The sequence below is a fragment of the Fusarium pseudograminearum genome, chromosome 4, assembly GCF_000303195.2.
Source record: "Fusarium pseudograminearum CS3096 chromosome 4, whole genome shotgun sequence".
Lineage (NCBI taxonomy): Eukaryota > Fungi > Ascomycota > Sordariomycetes > Hypocreales > Nectriaceae > Fusarium > Fusarium pseudograminearum.
The window spans coordinates 3,692,466-3,709,629 of NC_031954.1; the positions used below are offsets into that span (position 1 = coordinate 3,692,466).

General features: G+C 49.1%; 8 protein-coding genes across 8 annotated transcripts, besides 2 other annotated features; 3 read left to right on the forward strand and 5 right to left on the reverse strand.

Moving 5' to 3' along the window:
* Nucleotides 1-270: 270 nt before the first annotated feature.
* Nucleotides 271-1,779, reverse strand: FPSE_09417 (uncharacterized protein; the record flags this gene model as incomplete). Its single annotated transcript, XM_009262534.1, has 2 exons — nucleotides 271-1,371; nucleotides 1,426-1,779. The coding sequence occupies 2 exons, from the start codon at nucleotides 1,777-1,779 to the stop codon at nucleotides 271-273; spliced, it is 1,455 nt and encodes a 484-aa protein (XP_009260809.1).
* A 649-nt stretch (nucleotides 1,780-2,428) lies between these two features.
* Nucleotides 2,429-3,466, forward strand: FPSE_09418 (uncharacterized protein; the record flags this gene model as incomplete). Its single annotated transcript, XM_009262535.1, has 1 exon — nucleotides 2,429-3,466. One exon carries the CDS (start codon nucleotides 2,429-2,431, stop codon nucleotides 3,464-3,466), a length of 1,038 nt encoding a protein of 345 aa, XP_009260810.1.
* A 3,351-nt stretch (nucleotides 3,467-6,817) lies between these two features.
* Nucleotides 6,818-6,843: a microsatellite.
* Nucleotides 6,844-7,316: 473 nt separating this feature from the next.
* FPSE_09419 (uncharacterized protein) lies at nucleotides 7,317-9,290 on the forward strand (the record flags this gene model as incomplete). Its single annotated transcript, XM_009262536.1, has 1 exon — nucleotides 7,317-9,290. The coding sequence occupies one exon, from the start codon at nucleotides 7,317-7,319 to the stop codon at nucleotides 9,288-9,290; it is 1,974 nt and encodes a 657-aa protein (XP_009260811.1).
* A 1,116-nt stretch (nucleotides 9,291-10,406) lies between these two features.
* Nucleotides 10,407-11,780, reverse strand: FPSE_09420 (uncharacterized protein; the record flags this gene model as incomplete). The annotated part of the gene is made up of 3 exons (XM_009262537.1): nucleotides 10,407-10,726; nucleotides 10,782-11,487; nucleotides 11,541-11,780. 3 exons carry the CDS (start codon nucleotides 11,778-11,780, stop codon nucleotides 10,407-10,409), a joined length of 1,266 nt encoding a protein of 421 aa, XP_009260812.1.
* Nucleotides 11,547-11,597: a repeat region.
* Nucleotides 11,781-12,671: 891 nt separating the features above from the next.
* FPSE_09421 (uncharacterized protein) lies at nucleotides 12,672-12,842 on the reverse strand (the record flags this gene model as incomplete). The annotated part of the gene is made up of 1 exon (XM_009262538.1): nucleotides 12,672-12,842. The coding sequence occupies one exon, from the start codon at nucleotides 12,840-12,842 to the stop codon at nucleotides 12,672-12,674; it is 171 nt and encodes a 56-aa protein (XP_009260813.1).
* A 717-nt stretch (nucleotides 12,843-13,559) lies between these two features.
* FPSE_09422 (uncharacterized protein) lies at nucleotides 13,560-14,154 on the reverse strand (the record flags this gene model as incomplete). The annotated part of the gene is made up of 3 exons (XM_009262539.1): nucleotides 13,560-13,581; nucleotides 13,632-14,071; nucleotides 14,122-14,154. The coding sequence occupies 3 exons, from the start codon at nucleotides 14,152-14,154 to the stop codon at nucleotides 13,560-13,562; spliced, it is 495 nt and encodes a 164-aa protein (XP_009260814.1).
* A 313-nt stretch (nucleotides 14,155-14,467) lies between these two features.
* On the reverse strand, nucleotides 14,468-15,541 carry FPSE_09423 (uncharacterized protein; the record flags this gene model as incomplete). The annotated part of the gene is made up of 2 exons (XM_009262540.1): nucleotides 14,468-15,380; nucleotides 15,429-15,541. 2 exons carry the CDS (start codon nucleotides 15,539-15,541, stop codon nucleotides 14,468-14,470), a joined length of 1,026 nt encoding a protein of 341 aa, XP_009260815.1.
* Nucleotides 15,542-16,152: 611 nt separating this feature from the next.
* Nucleotides 16,153-17,115, forward strand: FPSE_09424 (uncharacterized protein; the record flags this gene model as incomplete). Its single annotated transcript, XM_009262541.1, has 2 exons — nucleotides 16,153-16,196; nucleotides 16,251-17,115. The coding sequence occupies 2 exons, from the start codon at nucleotides 16,153-16,155 to the stop codon at nucleotides 17,113-17,115; spliced, it is 909 nt and encodes a 302-aa protein (XP_009260816.1).
* Nucleotides 17,116-17,164: the final 49 nt, after the last annotated feature.

Sequence of the window (17,164 nt, forward strand, 5' to 3'; positions counted from 1 at the left end):
AAAAAGATGGCCGCTGGAAGCATAAGAGACGAAATTAGTAGATGAGTTTATGCTACTTTAAGTATGCTTCTTAGACTATTTATTTTTGTACCCTAAGAGGTCAACTTCTTCGCGACCTACTAGAGTAAGCCAAAGGAGGGAGCAAATGTTGGAGAGAATATGGGTAGGAGTGTTGTATTCGGTATGACATAATATTTATATGCGTGTATAAACAACTCAAAGGTAAACATACGCTTTCGCTATCCTTGCTTCAAAACAATAATGTGCCTCTTATGTACTACCATCTGTACTCATCTGCAGCGTCACCTCCCACCTAATACTTCCGCCATGGCCATAGCCCTCGCCCAGTCTGTTCTGAATTAGACCCGAGATACGCTGCCGTAACTTGCTTATAGACATCTCATCATAACCCTTGACCACGCTTAACTTGATGTTGGCCATGCAAAGACCATAGTGAACCTGCCAGAATTGCGCATCATCAATTGTAACGACGCTTGGTTCGGTCTCAATCTCTCGAAGGACGGCACTAACACCGTTGTTGCCATCACTGCCACCATAAGACATGAGTAGCATGAGGCCCTGTGCGACAGCCAGTCGCATTCCAAGAGCAAACATGGCAAAGGCAATAACGGCACAAATAAGGCGGTCGAGCCATGTGTAGAGCGAGATGGAGAGGAGTGGCAGAAGAGCGATGACGGCAGAGAATGAGAGTGTCAGGAAGTGAAAGGGGTTCGACAGTACACTTGGCAAAGCAGCAAGGTACGAGACACGCAGAAGTTTGGCAATACGAGCATGGTTCCGGAGACCATATGCCGAGACTAAGGTGCTCACCATGGCAGCAGCAGATACAAGGTCAATGGAGCCATCTGGACTGTCATGGCCGTGTTCATGATGCGCCTCGTGGTTGCCGAGAGACTCAAGAAAATGCTTGAGTGTGTGTGACACCAAGTCAAAGCCTCCAAAGAGAAGGAAAACAGACATGGCGAATCCAGCAAGGACCTCGGCTCTCTCGAGACCAAAGGGGTGCCGGATACTGCTGCGCCGCCAAACCTCAAAATTGCCAAGGACATCAACCATGACACAGACAGCAGCACTGCCGGCATCAAAGAAGACAAGATGTGAGAGGGCCGTAGTCGCAAGAGATCCCTCTGAACGGAAAAATATGTATGTAGCCACAGTAAGATGGCACATGCTCCAGTAGCAGTGAATACGCTGGTCCTTTGTCATGCTTTTCCATGCTTCGCGAACGGTCGGGATAGGGAGAGAAGCAGGAAGGACCGGCGGGGGTCTCTGCGGTGGCTCTTTGAAGATTTGATGTTGAGATGAGATACTACTATGTTTGTATCTGTGTCCGCGACGTTGTCCAATGTTCTGCGAAGAGATGTATCAGCATATTGTTAGAGATAGGAAAGAAAGGCCACATACCGACTTGACAGGACCTGCAGAGATCACCTGCGTCTGGAAGTTGAAAGGGTTCTTGAACCCAGGGGACAAAGGAGAGTCCGCTGTCTCATCTTCGGCATTCATTGTCGGGAGTGCTAGGGAGGAAGACGTAGTCGTCGTGGAGGGTACCAGTAGATTCGCAGCAGCCGAGTTCTGAGCGACGGCGTGACGGTTGAGTTGGAGATTGATAGCGAAAGGGTCGTCGTCTCGATCAGCACTACCGTCTGGAAACGTTTCGTAGTTGGTAATGTCAAAATCGTCGCCGCTGTCGCCTTGGAAAACCAGACTTGGCGGGCGGAGTTTCTGAGGAGGACAAGCACCTGGATAGTCCGACATGTGCTGCTGTTTTCGGATAACGCGCTTCTTTATTCAGTTAGATCGACAAGCCGATCAATTGATTCCAGGAACCCCGTTTTAGAGACTCGAAACCCGTATCATGGAGGTTCAAGGTTCTGGGCGCAGACTGGTTTCGTCGATAGCGCAAGCCTTGACGAAACTGAAGACAAGATGGAATGCGTAGATTGACGTCGCGATCGATAACCATTAGGTTGCCCGTGTGGAGGCGGACGGACCGATGGGGGGTTTTTCAGGGGTACTCCAGAAGATGCAGGGGCTACACAAGCGCCCAAGCCACAACATCCATGTCTGTTCTAGCGGGCGAACGAGCCCCTGTGCCCTTTTTTGTGGCGTGTCTGGTTTGACGCCTCAAGAATATCGTCATTAGCTTCATGTCTTCTATCTGGCAACAATAATTCTTGCAGCTTCAACTTTTGGGACCAATCCGGCTCATATGAAGGCTACGGAAGCCATGCAGCGCTCCCTTTTACATCAATAATAATAGTTCGCGGCACATAGCTGTGACCGTGAATAATCTTGCTCTTTCATCGAATGAATGCTGGCCTGACTTCTTAGCCCTTCCCTTCGACGCTCGGAAAAGCGAATCTAAGTAACCACTTTACTTGGCGCTCACACCTACAACCTCGCAATGGAGGGTGCTTCACAAGACAGGCGGGGTACTTCGCCTACACCCTCTCCATCCCATCGACGAAACTCGTCAAATTCGAGCATCTTGTCCAAGTTCCCCTTTTTGAGAACATCGCCAGAAAAGCGACGTGAGCAGACCGAAAATGCGATCGACGACGATGCCCCTGCGACAACCCCTCGACCCGCTGCCCGACCATCTGCGAGCGTAATACAATATCAACGAACGCGAAGACGCCGGGGATCTCTTAGGAAAGCTGCCCTGCTCGGTCGAGGAGCGCAACGCGAGCGCAGAGAAAGCCGGCCCCTGGTCATTGATACTTCACATGCTGCTGCATATGGACTCGACCCTACTGCTGTGCAGACCCAAAGTCCGTCGCCGATAGAATCCCTAGATCTAAATGCTACACCAGGGAGTGCTCGGCGCACGCATGCCGATGGATTTACACCTTTACCTGGAGGACTCGGCACGGTGCCTTTACTTCCTACGAAAGGGGCATCGTTGCAGACTACAGCTCGTTCAACGGCACTCGCAGATCAAGATAACGCATCTTATACATCTACAGATGACGAGGATATGCTACAGATACCTGGAAGCTCGTCGACGATCAGGCAGAGTCTATCAATATCACCTGGACCAGACTCTTACTTTAACAGTGTAAAATCGGCATCATCACAACGCAGACGGCTCACAAACAGAGCCAAGTCCCCGTTGTCTTTTAGTGGTCTGTCGTCTAACACGTTACCGGCGCATGAGGACTGGGACTATGCAGATACGGAGTGGTGGGGATGGGTTGTTCTGTGCGTAACTTGGTTTGTGTTTGTCGTCGGAATGGGATCTTGTCTTGACCTCTGGACCTGGGCTTGGGACGTGGGCAAGACTCCATATGCGCCGCCAGAGTTCGAAGACGATGATACTCTGCCAATTGTGGGATACTACCCTGCGTTGATCATTCTAACGGGCGTAATGGCCTGGGTATGGGTTGTTGTAGCTTGGGTTGGGATGAAGTACTTCCGGCATGCTAAAATTAGCGGCGACTAACGCGTGGGTTAGATATTATGTATTATGGCTTTGATTTGAGCTTGACGCTATTTACCTACCTAAACTTGGTACTATTAATGATCATTAACGAATATTTATTTATGTTCTTTAATGCTGCCCCTGTATTGGAATATTGACATGCTGCCTTTCCATGCTGCAACTCTATCTCCATCCAGCTAGATTCCCAAGAATCAGCTGTTCAATGAATGCAGCCTTGACGATCTTTGACTGCTGTTCGCTTCCAATTCGTTGGAAAGGAATATTTTGTTGGTGCTTACAAAAGTTAAGCGCCGATGCAGCGGCAACACACGCCAGGACAACCAATCATGCCAGGGTTAACATCTCGTATTTTCTACCACCTTTAGTCGTGCAGGTAGTTGTAATAATTCAGATTACTTGTCCCAGATGAGAGGCATTGGTTGTTATCATTGATCTAGCCACGAATTATGGCCTGTATTGGTACAGATATCTTTCATGGAAAGATGGTCAGTTGTCTGAACGAGCCATCTTGTTAGGCGTACTTCTAAATCTGATAGAAAACTTCTGCTTTTGATTTAGGGTTCATCTATTTGCCGCTCACGGTGGCTTCCATCACATGTGTAAACTCTGACCCTGATTAATATTTTGAGACATAGGATTGTGGCAGTCTCGGCGGGGTCTGTGCAAGCCTCTAACGCGGGAATGACGAGGAGGCTCGATAGAACCGACTCAACAAAGTTCAAGTCCGCAGTTATAAAAAATCGCAGCGTGTGTTTGCGGCGCTGTTGGCTCTGTGGCACAACAACACAAGTTCCTGGTGGGTGGCATCGTTTGTTGGTTGACCTACTTGGACAGCCAGATGGGCGGCAACTTGGGTTCTTTGTTCACACAAATGCAAAGAGGGACACATCATTTTGACGGGAAATTCCATCAAGTGGCTGTAAAATGATTCAAATAGCATCTGGTATGAAGGGATGTTTGTACGTATAAAACGTGCTTCCTTTGTCAGAATGCGATCTTATTGAGCGTCTAGGGTAGGAGTGCCGGCGATTTTTGTGATCGAAATGGTGGGAAATTTCCCGAGAGTATCAAATCATTACCTGATTCAGCTTGAGCGACAAAACCGTTGATTTGCATGAAAGGATCGGCAGTATATTACCCGAATACGTCGTGCCTGGGGGAGTCGAGAACTCGCCGCCTCCAACTGTCCGGTTCTTGGCCCAGTATGATCGATCGATCCTTCATGATGTTGGATAATGTTCCCATGTTCTTTTTATTGTTGGGGACCATTATTGCAATACAGTCATTTCTACATTGCAATTTGTCTTTAGCAGACCGCACTTCTAAATATCGATGACAATATTCGTATACTTTGTAATAGCCGCCAATGGCGATATGATAACCCCCAATTACTAACAAATCGATGGAAATGCGGTACGTGGGGGTTCAAAGCCGAACCGAAAAGCTCCAAGCGCAACCGCTTTCAAGGTAATTAGCTTCCTTGGCTGACGGCCCGTCGCAAGCTCATCTCGTGGACAAGGTCATGGACATGATATGAGATGGCGGTCTCGTGATGGTTTTCCATAGAGAGATGACTCGGAATGTGCTCTAGATTACCTAGTCAGTTTTTATCATATCGGCATCTGAATATTGACTCGGAAGAGATGCGGGGACTGTCTGGCCATTATTCACCTCGCCATGCTACAACGTTGTGTGTTTCACCCGCATACAAAGCAAGCCACCCGCTGCATCAGAAATGGTCATGTTGGTTATTCTATGGGACTCAATCGTCATGCAAGAGCTTATTTGACAAGCTTGGCTCGTCTCAAAGACTGGCATAGTATCATACTGTCGGTCTGGGCGGGACAGATGAGTTATTACAGTATCACTGTCACAGGCTTGATTGTTTATCCATACAGGTGTCCGTCAAGGTCATTTATTATTATGCATAGTGGGATGGATTCATGCTGTCCACCGATCCTCACTCACTCATCAGTCATTGTCAGACTTGGCGTCAGCTAAAATAGCGGTCTTCCATACCGTCAATCCTTTGTTCTACGGCATGACTGACTCTGGATCAAAGCTCTGATGAACCCTCCAACAAAGAACCATGCCCTAGAGCATTCCCAGAAACCGGAGCCGAGTATTGTTGTCTTTTAATATCGCCGGTAGTAACAGACAAAAGTGAGTAATAATTGGGAATGGTGTGCAAGGGAGAGCATGCATGCCCCTGTCTCCAGCTACGCCTGAAACAATTCCACCAGTGGCCATATGTAATCAAAATCAATGGAAGCTACCAACCTCACCAAATGGCAATCCCAGCCTGCTGAAATACTAAGCAGGTTCCAAGGCACTGCATATTTCTTTCATTTCAGCTGTCAGGTATTAGACCATTTGAGCGCACGAGCTTCCTCAGCTTGCTTGAGCTTGAGTCACTTTAGTTTAGTCACGTAGATAGAGGCTCACTCATCAGCTTTCGCTTTTGTTGTAGCCTCGCCATCGCCGAGTTTCGATTGCGGTTTTATTTTCTTTTTCGCCATCAGTTCCCGTTTTAGCCATCCATTCATATAATTTCGCATGCGATCCACTATCCATCCTCCTGCAGGAGATTCTAGGCCTTTGTGATTGAAGAAAGAGGCGAGTAATAATCACTCAGTACGAGAATGGAAGAATGAATTTGACAAGGGGATTGGTTATTGACTTGAGGGGGGACCTCCATGACATTTGGCCTACAACCCCAAGCTTACATAGCACTTGGAACTATCTAGTAGTAGGCAGCTAGTTGTACGCGCTGTAAGAGCAAGGCAATGGGCTACCTGCCTAGACCTAGGTACGTACGTAGCAGTGGACATATGACTTCTTACCCTTTGGACAATTTTGATCTGTTCCTGCTCCGATCAAAGCATCTTCAACATCCAACTCGTTTTATCAAGCTTCGTTATTGAGAGATTGATTATTTCGAAAATAAGTACGACATCTCTCAAAACAGCACACAGTACCTTGGCAATCAATACCCTTAATACAACCAAGTTCCTTGCTGCAGCTCATCAGGTGTCGGGTCCCTCCACCGCCACACCTCACACACACAGACCTCCATCCTTAGATCCCCCATTTCTTCCACTTCTAGGCCCCAAGACCCGCCAAAGAGAGCATCTCCCCCTGGTGCGCCCGCCTAATTCGGCCTCCCCTACTGTACAGTGCAGCGGGTGCTCTCTCTGTAGGTGGGCTGCTGGGCTGTCATCGGCCGAATGCCTGGGTTTCGAAAAACCCGCCTAAAACCAAACCAGCCCAGCCTCTTCACCTAACCTCACTCACTCCCTCAATCGACTCTCCACTCCACTCCCGTCTTTTCTCCCGTCCGTCTGTCTTGTCTCCCATCCCATCCCATCCCATCTCATTCATCAACTCAAACTCACCTCCCCGTCACCTCTTCAACTGCTCCAACGCCATCTTCAGCATATCCTCCATTTCGCTTTCCTGTTTTTCTCCATTACCGTTGCTGTACAAAACTCTTTGTCCTTATACCTTCGAAATCTTGTCTTTGGTCATCGGGAACCGTTCCCCTGTCTAAAGGCACTCACGAGTAATCCTGCATCAATCCGCTCCACCGCGTCACGAACCGTTACGATAACCTCCAAACTCTGTCCGACTCGCTCTTCCTTGGCCAGTCCCCCATCGAGGGGTTTGTCCTCATCATAATTCGACTTCGCATCCATTCGTGTCATCACGTTGCGAATCTGGCCAGACTCTCTGAATCAGGCTTCAGGTCGCCACACCACCTCGACAATTCGGGACCCTGAATAATCCCTCCCATACATACCATACCCCGAAAATCCTTTTCGACTGTTGGCCATCGCCATCAACCGCAAACATGAGGGAAGTCAACTTTAGTATTCCAAACGTCAACAAGGCGTCCGTCGGTATTACCACCGCCCTATATGATCGCCGTGCGCTCGATTGCACCTCGACCCTCCCCCTCATCAACTCGCTCAACCATCTCGCCTATCTCACCACATCTTCTGCTCGCATCCGCGACATTCTTACCGTCGATGGAGGTATCGAGCGACTTGTCTGCATCCTGAAACAAGGCCGTAGTAAGGACATGATGGGAATGTGGAAATGGAACCTTGCTTTCCAGTGCGTCGTCAATATTGGTGTTCGAGGCACAGAAAATGTTCGCACTCGTGTTGTCGAGGCTGACATGGTCCCTGTCATCGCTACCATCCTCGATAACTATACCAAGGCTGTCGACAAATGTCGCGAGAAGGCTGAGGAAGCCAAACAAAAGCAGAATTACGACAACCACCGTCACAGAGGCCATGTGTACACCCAAAACCCGAAGCCTTCTGCATCCAATTCAGCATCGGCTAATGCTTCCGCATCGGCATCATCATCGGCAGCCGTGGGCACTTCTGCGTTTGGCCATCGTTCTGGCCCTCGTGTCGATGCCACCGAACAGCGATCTCGCCGTCACGGCCCGCCGCCTTCCATTGATGTTTCGGCCTCCTACGCAGGACCATCTACTGCCGCTCCTCAAACCCACCCTCAGCAGCAGTCCCTGGATACTGCTATGGGTGGCTCCCAATGGCCCCAGTCTGCCACAGAACGCTCTACATCATGGGGCTCAGCTCGTCACCAGCCCCTGAGAGTGAGAGGACTTGAAGACCGTCACGCCACGACTTCAGCTCCTCGTCAGACCATGCAGCCCCTTGCAACTGCAGTACCGGCCACCGATGCTGTCGAGGGGTTTGTGAGACCTGTTCGTGATATCGACCGCCTTGCTTCAATGGCCCCATTTGGCTCTGCAGATTTGGTTTCCCAACCGACATCGCCAACGACGCCTCTGCCACCTCCTCAGATGCGCTCGCCTACTGTTCGCCCAGCATCCGCCCTTGGCCCATCTGGTCGATCTCGCCGACGCCCATCGATCCGCCACCAGAACTCGACTGCCGATGCTGATGACATTAACGGTGATAGCATGCCTTCAGACGAGTCACCCGAGGCAGAGATGACAGGCACCGATAATCTGCAATCAGCTGTCGGTATTCAGGATATCACCATGGAGGACGGAGACACCATGCTTGGTGGTACAGCTCTCGATCTGGCTACACCAACAGTCTCCGAGACCCACCAGGAAGCCAGCACCTTCAATATCAACCATCGTAGTCCCCTGGATGGCAGCCTCACCAACAACAACGCCCCGACACCAGTTCCCGCGATTGGACTCTCGCCTAACCGTCCTGCGATGGCGACACCTCCACAGCCTCCTCTGGCCGCTACTACCGTTCCCCGATATCTCCTGGACCGCAATTTCGTTCCTAACCCTCAGATGGTTGCCGCTATGCCTCGGGAGGAAGATGTACTTATGTCTCTGCAGCTTCTTGCCTATGTCTCCAAATACTGTGGCCTTCGCTCTTATTTCCAAAAGAGCCACCTTGTTCCGCGTCTCAAGATCGGCAAAGAGCTTGCTGCCATTGACAAGGACATCACTGCCATGGACGAGGAGGAGGACGTCCCTGAGGTCTACGATGAAGATGCCGACGACGAAGAGTATCTGCTTACCAACGATTTCAACCTCTTCCCTCTTGTCGAGAAGTTCACAGTGCGCTATCACAGTACTGATATGCAGTACTGGGCTGGCGTTGTCATGAGAAACCTCTGCCGCAAGGATGACACTCGTGGTGGTATTCGCCAGTGTGCCTACTACCAATGCGGTAAATGGGAAGAGTACACCCGCCAGTTCGCGAAATGCCGCCGATGTCGACGCACTAAATACTGTAGTAAGGAGTGTCAGAAGAGTGCATGGGCTTTCCATCGCCACTGGTGCGTAGCGGCCACCCAGTAAGCTGGCCGCTCGACAACGATTTATACGACAACCAATTCACAACAGCATCTTCTCGGCGAATTCTGCGGCATCAATGCTTGATTCATACACATTCTTCTTTAAGGGTTGCGAATGCATTGCACAGCAAAGCGTGTCATGAGCGCATGGCGTTTCTTCTCGATACCACTGGTTTTGCTTTCTCTTTTCATGGGCGTCTTCGGGTTGGGCATTAACGGTCACTGACTTTTGGGTGCATATCACATGTCATGGCACTCACAATGTTTCCTTTTTTATATTTTTTTATCCTCTACCGTACTTCCCACAGCCTTGCAGGTTTTCTTTTCTAATTATTTCTTATTGTGGCGACGGGCGATCTCAGAGACTCCTCTCTGTGTGCCGGTGTTTTTAACATGGAGCGACCATATAGCAGACGAAAACAATGCTCCCTTATGTATATAGATACCTCTGACTGCTGGAGGCTCTCAGATGTCGCTACTTCGGGCACATGGACATCTGGATATGATTGATGACGGTGGAACAACGATGGAGACCAGCGAAGAAGCTTCGCGACGGACAGATTGAGCACAGTCAACAGCAAAAGTTGGATCAGTGGATACTGATGTGCATATTCAACATAGTTGGATGTGGCCTCTTGCGTGGTGAGCAGGCCTCGAAAAGGGCATCATCACAATAGGTGTCAGGACTGCAAGAATTCATATGCAGTTGCGATCAGAATCAGCTACTTAGTCCTTTGGGTATAGACGAAATGACCAAAAACAATAAAACACAGCGGTTCCATTCATGAATCACAAATGAATAGATTCTATCTAGATGCCGGTGAGCCTAACGTGTAGTGTTGCGTTCTTTGCGTCCAAGTATAGCGCACTGAACTTGTATAGAGAACATCAAGATTGAGTAGAAAGAGATTAGGACCATCATTTAACGGAGAATCATGTTGCAATAAAGTATTTTGGTGATAGGAAATATGAATATTGACCAAATCGTTTCGATTTACATGCAAGAGGACCCGAAACGCCAGCCCTTGTACTTCATCTCTAGCCTTTTCTTCCAACAGCAATAAACCACTCAGGTCGACCTCGTCAACAACAGGTATTAACATCGCTCTAGTCACACCCTCTACCGAGAGCCCATAGTCTTTCTTCTCGCCTTGCCAGGCCTTGGCTTGGCTACTCTGCCGCCGGCCTTCATCTTCTTGGCGTCGAAGCCGCTGAGATCGCCGGAGCTCATGGCGTCGCCTGACTTGCCGTGGCGCTTCTTGCCACCGAAGCCATACTTCTCGTTCTTCTTGGCTCGCTTGTGGTTGCCTCCGGCTCCGGCTCCTGCACCACGACCAGCACCTGAGCGAGGGTTGTGGCTCTTCATCTCCTTCTCGACACCGACGTCGAAAATGTCGGCTTCCTTGGTGTCGAGACCAGCACCACCGGTTTCTGAGCGCTCTGGAAGTGGATGTTAGTAATAGTATAAATATGACTTGATTGTAAGTGTACTTACTTCGCTTGAGGTTCTTGATCTTGTCGAGGGTCTCGCGCTTCTCCTTGTGTCGCTCCTGCATCTTGGCGACTTGGACCTGCTTTCCGAACTTCTTGAGGTCGCGCATCTTGCGGGCCTCCTGGGCAGCCTTCTTGTTGGACGCCTCCTCAACAAGCTTGGCCTTGACCTTCTCCATATGGGCATCCTCCTTAATCATCTCAGCAAAGTAATCCTTGGGACGAGAGAAAGGAACACCCTCTTGGCGGAGGAGCTTGCGGGCTGTGCGGGTGGCCTCGAGACTCTGGGTGTAGAAGGCGAGCTCGCGCTGGAGATCATCTTGGACATCGGGGATAGATTCGGCTGTGGCGCTGCTGGAGACGAGAGACTGATGTGTTGCGAAGGGAACAGACTTGTCTGTGGGAACAGAGATGCGGTTCAAGGCGACGAGGAGGGCGGTTGTGTTGTTAATGGTGAGGCGTTGGTGGGGAATAATGTCCTCCTTATCTTCGTCGTCGAGATCCTCAAGGTCTGACATGGGGATGTCGTCTGCCTCGGGATCCTCCTCCTCGTCGTCCTCTTCAGCAGCAGCAGCGGCTGCCTTCTCAGCTGCCAATTGTGCAAGCTCGGTCTTCTTGAGTGTGTCTCTCTTGGGCTTGCGAATAATCTTCTCCTCAAGCTCGATTGAAGAGTCTGAGTCGTCGCTGTCGTTGATGCCTTGTAGGTCGTACTGGTGATATTCGTCAGTTGGAGTTGTGAGTATATGGTGAGACCAGTACAAACCTGGGGCTCTTCATCCTCCTCGTCATCCTCGTCCTCTTCCTCGTTGTCCTCATCCTCAAAATCAGCCTCAATCTGGATTGTCTTCGCCTCCTTCTCTTCGTCTGAGTCCTCGTCGTCGGCCCCACGAGCGGCGGCGTTGCGCTTCTCAGCCTCCTTCTGTTTCTTCAAAAGCTTGAGCTTCTTGAAATCTGTGCCCTTTTCGGCGGCGAGAGCCATCTTTAGCTTGCTTTTTGTGACCATTTTTGCGGCTGTTTTGTTGATGCGACTGTGTAGTGGTCTTGTGTCGGCGCAAGCTACTAGGCAAATGTTACTGGTGCTAATAGGAAAAATCTCCAAATTCTGCCGCGGGACCAATTTCACCGCCTTGACTTTTTTTTAGTGGAGCTGCATTTTTTCGCGCCTCTTGTACCCACTTTGACTTTGTTAGGGAATTGCCAAATCGGGTTATCACAAGTCATGAGAGTTTATGAACATGAATGAATGGTCACTATACTTCATTCAACATGAATACTACCTCTATTCGATATTGAAGAGTATAGGAATCAGGAGGCGGTTAGGTGGTACAAACCATCCTATCATAAGTCTCGGATGATGACTTACACAGTCCTCAGGGTATCAGAAAAATTGACCGCTGGGAGAATAAGAGATAAAATTATTAGGACATCTTATGGCACTTAGACTAAGCTTCTTAGACTACTTATTTTTATACCCTAAGACTTAGGAGGCCAACTTTTCTGCTACCAACTAGACGGTTCAGACATATAATTCACATATTCATAAGTTCAAGAGCGCAAAGTATTCAATCCAAAGGCTTGTTTGTATTCAAGAAAGTTACAAACTCGTCCCCATCTCCAATAGAGCGTCCTTCTCTCAACTCAAGTGAGATGAGAGTGGACAGCCAGTGTAAAATGGCGTCCTCGTGGCGGCGTCCCGTCACTCAGAGCCAGGTAAAAACAAAACGTAAACAAGCCAATGAATCCTCTCCTTGCCATATCATCTCCATTTTCCTCCAATTTGTTGCCTGAGAGCGAACGCTTTGCCATTCGTTGTCGATAGTTGGTTTTGCGTTGTTGGTTGTCAAGTCGCTCTCAGAAAAGAAAGTCCAGAAGTGATCAGGAAAGCGAAGCTGCTTTACATGACAGTGCAGCTGAGGGGGTAGCCGGGCTTCTGAGCGGGCTGCTTCATGACGCTGCAGCTGAGAGGGTAACCAGGCTTCTGGTCAGCGGCGGTGGGCTTAGCCATGACAGTGCAGCTGAGAGGGTAACCGGGCTTCTGGGAAGAGGTGGGCTTGGTGGAAGGCATTTTGAAAGTTGGGGTTGAAAGACTTAGAAAAGTCGGAGAGTATTCTGTGTTGAGAATGGTGAAAAGAGTGTTGTGAATGTGTGAAGTGAGTGATTGTTGTTGATGAGAATGGTATTTGGGAGGAAGAAGCCACCTCTTTATACTCGAATCTGATCAACTTGCCTGACTCAAGATGTCCTCGATTTTGACCAGAATGATACGTCTCACTCACTGAGTTCCGGTGTTGGCCGTGAAGCCCATGATCCGTGCAAAATCGCTTAATATTGTTCTCTAGATGGTGTTGTAGCCAGACAAAAGAATACCCGCCGCTAGTGCAGCCATCAGCTTGTCACAGGTCTTCTAGACTATCTGGCATGCCTTCTTTTAGATGCGACATAGGCTTTAGAAGCCTTCGGGTTTTAGAAATGCGCCGAGTTGTCGTGTCATGTGGTACACGGACGTCGAAGCGCTAGGATTCAATATTAGTATTTCTTTGTAGATTGCTTAGTATTGTCCTCTCGCTTCATATTGTCTTCACGCGCATTGCCACAACCTGCCCCGTCCGCTTTACTCGAAATACATGTCATTCTTGAGTGAGGCTTATGTGGCCTCAGCGATGCTCCAATCTGCATTTTCCGTTATGTAAATACTCTTTGAGTGGTCATTAATGAAAGTGACACAGCATGCAGTGTGATCATAACTCAGAGTTATCAACCAATTCTCTTAAGAGAACAATGCCTAGAAACGACTGAAAGGGAGCCTGAACATGCTGGTTAGCGATGAGTACGTATTGGGATGTAGGTGACTTACCATTTGCCCTTCAATGTGATAACGACCCATGGTGAGCCTGCTTCATCCACTTCCTTCTCCACTGTGGTAGAGAAGCAAATTGCACTCATGATACCATCTCCAAACTTCTCGTTGAGGATAGCCTTGTAGGCATAACCGTAGTTTTGAACGATCTCGTACAAGCGGTAGATGAGAGGCTCAGTAGGAGGCATGGGTCCAGCCTGGCCACGGTTAGGAAAGCCTGTTAGCTGGGCAGCCAACGCCTCCTTGGGAAGGTCAAGGATCTCTGATAGTTTCTCAACATCCTCAGACGAGGCGGTGGCCTGTCCGTAGAACAATGCTGCCACCGCAACTTCGCTACGGCCTAGATGCTTTGCAATTGCCTCAAAGCTTAAGTCTTTGGCGGCCTTGCCGTCAAAGAGTGTCTTTGAGAATGCAGGAAGCCTATCGGCGATGGTTGACTGTAGTGGATGAGTACAATGTCTTTACAGTTCTGATTAATCAATCTTACATCCAGAGTAGCGATGCGCCCTTCGTTTGCCATTGTGACGGTTTATGAGAGTATGATGTGTTGGTTCGGGATGTAAGAGAGGAGTTTCACCCACTCACGCAATTATAGGATATCAAGTCATGCCGGAGATGCTTCCCATTCTGTTATCAGCTTGCGGGGTTACCGGCTCCATGACGTGTCAATGGGTTGCAGTCGCACTAGGTGAGATCAAGATTGTATTCGGTGATATACCGGAGACTCGGCAATTTGCTTATTTGGTATGGATGTATGGCGGTTCTTTGAGATAACTATGGATATTTGCGCTGCGATATTCCAGTGTAGCGGGTCGACTAAACAGATTGGTAATTCACTCTATCATATACCCTCTCTTGGAGAAAATTTCCCTTGCCTCCCACAGATCATCTGCGTTGAGAACATCCACGCCTTCGTCAATCAATACTTCTCTGAGCTGATTTCGCACATGGAGTGGCCAATATGGCATGCCCCAGTATCGCACTTTGAGACCTCGGCTATGAGCTTGCGAGACTTGATCCCGCAACTTTGTCAGCTGGTCTGGCTTGAGGCCTTTTGAGCCAACTTTTCCGATCGACTTTTCGAATGACACGCTCGTGTAGTACGAGTTCAGGTCGTTATAAAGACCCTCATTCAGTTGATCAAGTGGTGCGTCTAGGAAAACATCTCGAAAAGGGGTGGCCTCGTTCACTAGATGCAGCTCGGTCTCGCCAGTTCCTACCACTGTAATGGGCCTGGAAATAAACTTGCCGTTCTGGGCATGACTTAACCATCCTTTTTGACGGAGGGGCTCAAGTCTCTCGAGCAAGAGTGGCCATGATGTGTTGGGATTTGACTTCAAGTCTACCAATAACACAACTGTCTGATCAGGTCTGCGACCATATACACCTCGAGGCGGAAGATTTGGATTAGTGTCTAGATTTTGGGACTGGAGTAGCTCAACCAGTGGCTGGATATACATTGACGATAGCGTTCGGTCAGTCGACAGACCGCCCAGATCATGGCCAACATAAAGCTCTCCTTGGACAGCCCAGACATCAGCTTCTATACCGATGCAACCAGCTTCTACGGCCGAGTGAAAAGGCATGAGTCTCCAATAGTCATTATGTGAATGAAATGGCGCAGGAAGTATCGAGTTGAGTCCTGGGCTGGAGTTGACTTTGTGATTACTGGTGCGTAGTTCGGACATGTGAGGCCAGATGAAGGATGTGCCGGTAATGATAAAAGCAAACATGACGACCATAGAGCTACCCTCAATTAGAACAAATCAGGAAGAGAGAGAAGTTGTGATTTACCTTATAGCTGCTCCAACTACACCAAAGGCAAAAATATAGGGGTTTGTCTTGGCCGCTGACCGCATTGTTCCTTTGCTGGCCCCGTTAAGGGGCACAGTCTTTGACGAGGGCATGGCTCGGATTCAGATTCAGATGCCAGAATGAAGTGCAAGTTGACCTAAAAAATGCTTTGAATTATGTATTATCAGATATTGGTCTTGTTTCGTTCAATGAGTTGTGGAGTGAAAAGTCCGGAGTGAGTTATTGGTACGCCATGAAATGATAACGAGCCCCACAATCTGTCTTTCTCTAAGTGCATCTTATTGTGTGATATAAAAATGAATGGTCTTGAACTATAGGTAACTCAAAAATTCAGTCTCTAAGCATCATAAATGAAGCAAAATGACACGCGTGGGCTCCTGAAGGTATTGTTATGCGAAGAAGATATTCGTCTATAGTATCTCACAACTTACACAGTGACCTAAAGTCGTAGCGCATACAACACAGTGGATGCATCCAACTACAGTGCCTGCGAGGCCTGGAAAGTGCCCATTTTAGACCATTGCGGGGCCTTGGCTGCGATAAGCTCTGATAAGAGAATTTTTGGAGCCTTCCCAAAGTTTCCAACTTCAAGTTTGTCTGAAATACTACGATCGCATCAATTCCTATTGACGTACAAGAATCACCATTTTCTGTTTAATTGACAGTTGCGCTTCCCTGACTACTACCGTTTCAATTGCAAATCATGCCCCACAAGCATAAGAGAAAGAGAGGAGACGACGAGTCAGAGTAAGTTGATCCGCGCCATCTATTGTTCTATACACATCTAACCTGTTTCTATAGGTTCAACCTCCCTCCTACCCAGAAAGCACGACCCTTACAAGTTGGCAAGAAGAATGCGACAACGAAACCTGGCGCAGGAAAGAATTCAAAAACAGCCAAGGATGCTCCCGCGGACGCAAAGGTTAAGAAAAGCAAGAAGGCTCGCAAAGAGAACGACGCCCCACGAGCTTTTAGGCGACTCATGTCTGTCGCGCAGGGCAGAAAAGTGAGGTCTGGACTCGACGATGGCGAAGATGCAAAGACGACGAAGCAAAAATCAGAAGAGCTTAAGATCCGCCCAGGCGAAGACCTTCGGGCCTTTGCCCAGCGAGTAGATGCATCACTACCGGTCGCGGGTCTCACTAAGAAGACGGCAATCAAGGATGGAAAGGACGAGCAGGGATTCAAAGTCTACCGCACGCGAAAGGAGAGAAACATGCACAAGCTTTACGCTCAATGGCGAGAGGAGGAGCGAAAGATTCAGGACCAAAAGGACGAAGAGGCAGACGAAGCGATCGGACAGGAGCTTGACGAGGATCCTACGGGTGCTGCAGCGATTGCGCGAGCAACACTCAACGAAGCGACAGGCAAGAAGGTGCGGCGAAAGGGGGCCAAGGTTGACGACCCCTGGGAAGAGTTGAGGAAGAAGAGAGCAGAAGCCAAGATTGCCGTGCACGACCAGGCGCAAGCACCACCTGAGCTCAACAAGAACATGTCAAAACAGATCAAGATCAAAGGCGCTACCGCAAACGTTGCTGACATTCCCAAGGCTGCGGGTAGTCTGAAGCGAAGAGAAGAGCTACAGGAGGCCCGAGCGGATGTTCTGGAGGCATACAGGAAGATTCGAGAGCACGAACAGGCCAAGTTGCTGCGGGCAGGCAAATGAGGATACCCAGCATGAGCGAGTTTCACGGAATTTAGAATTGCATATGAAC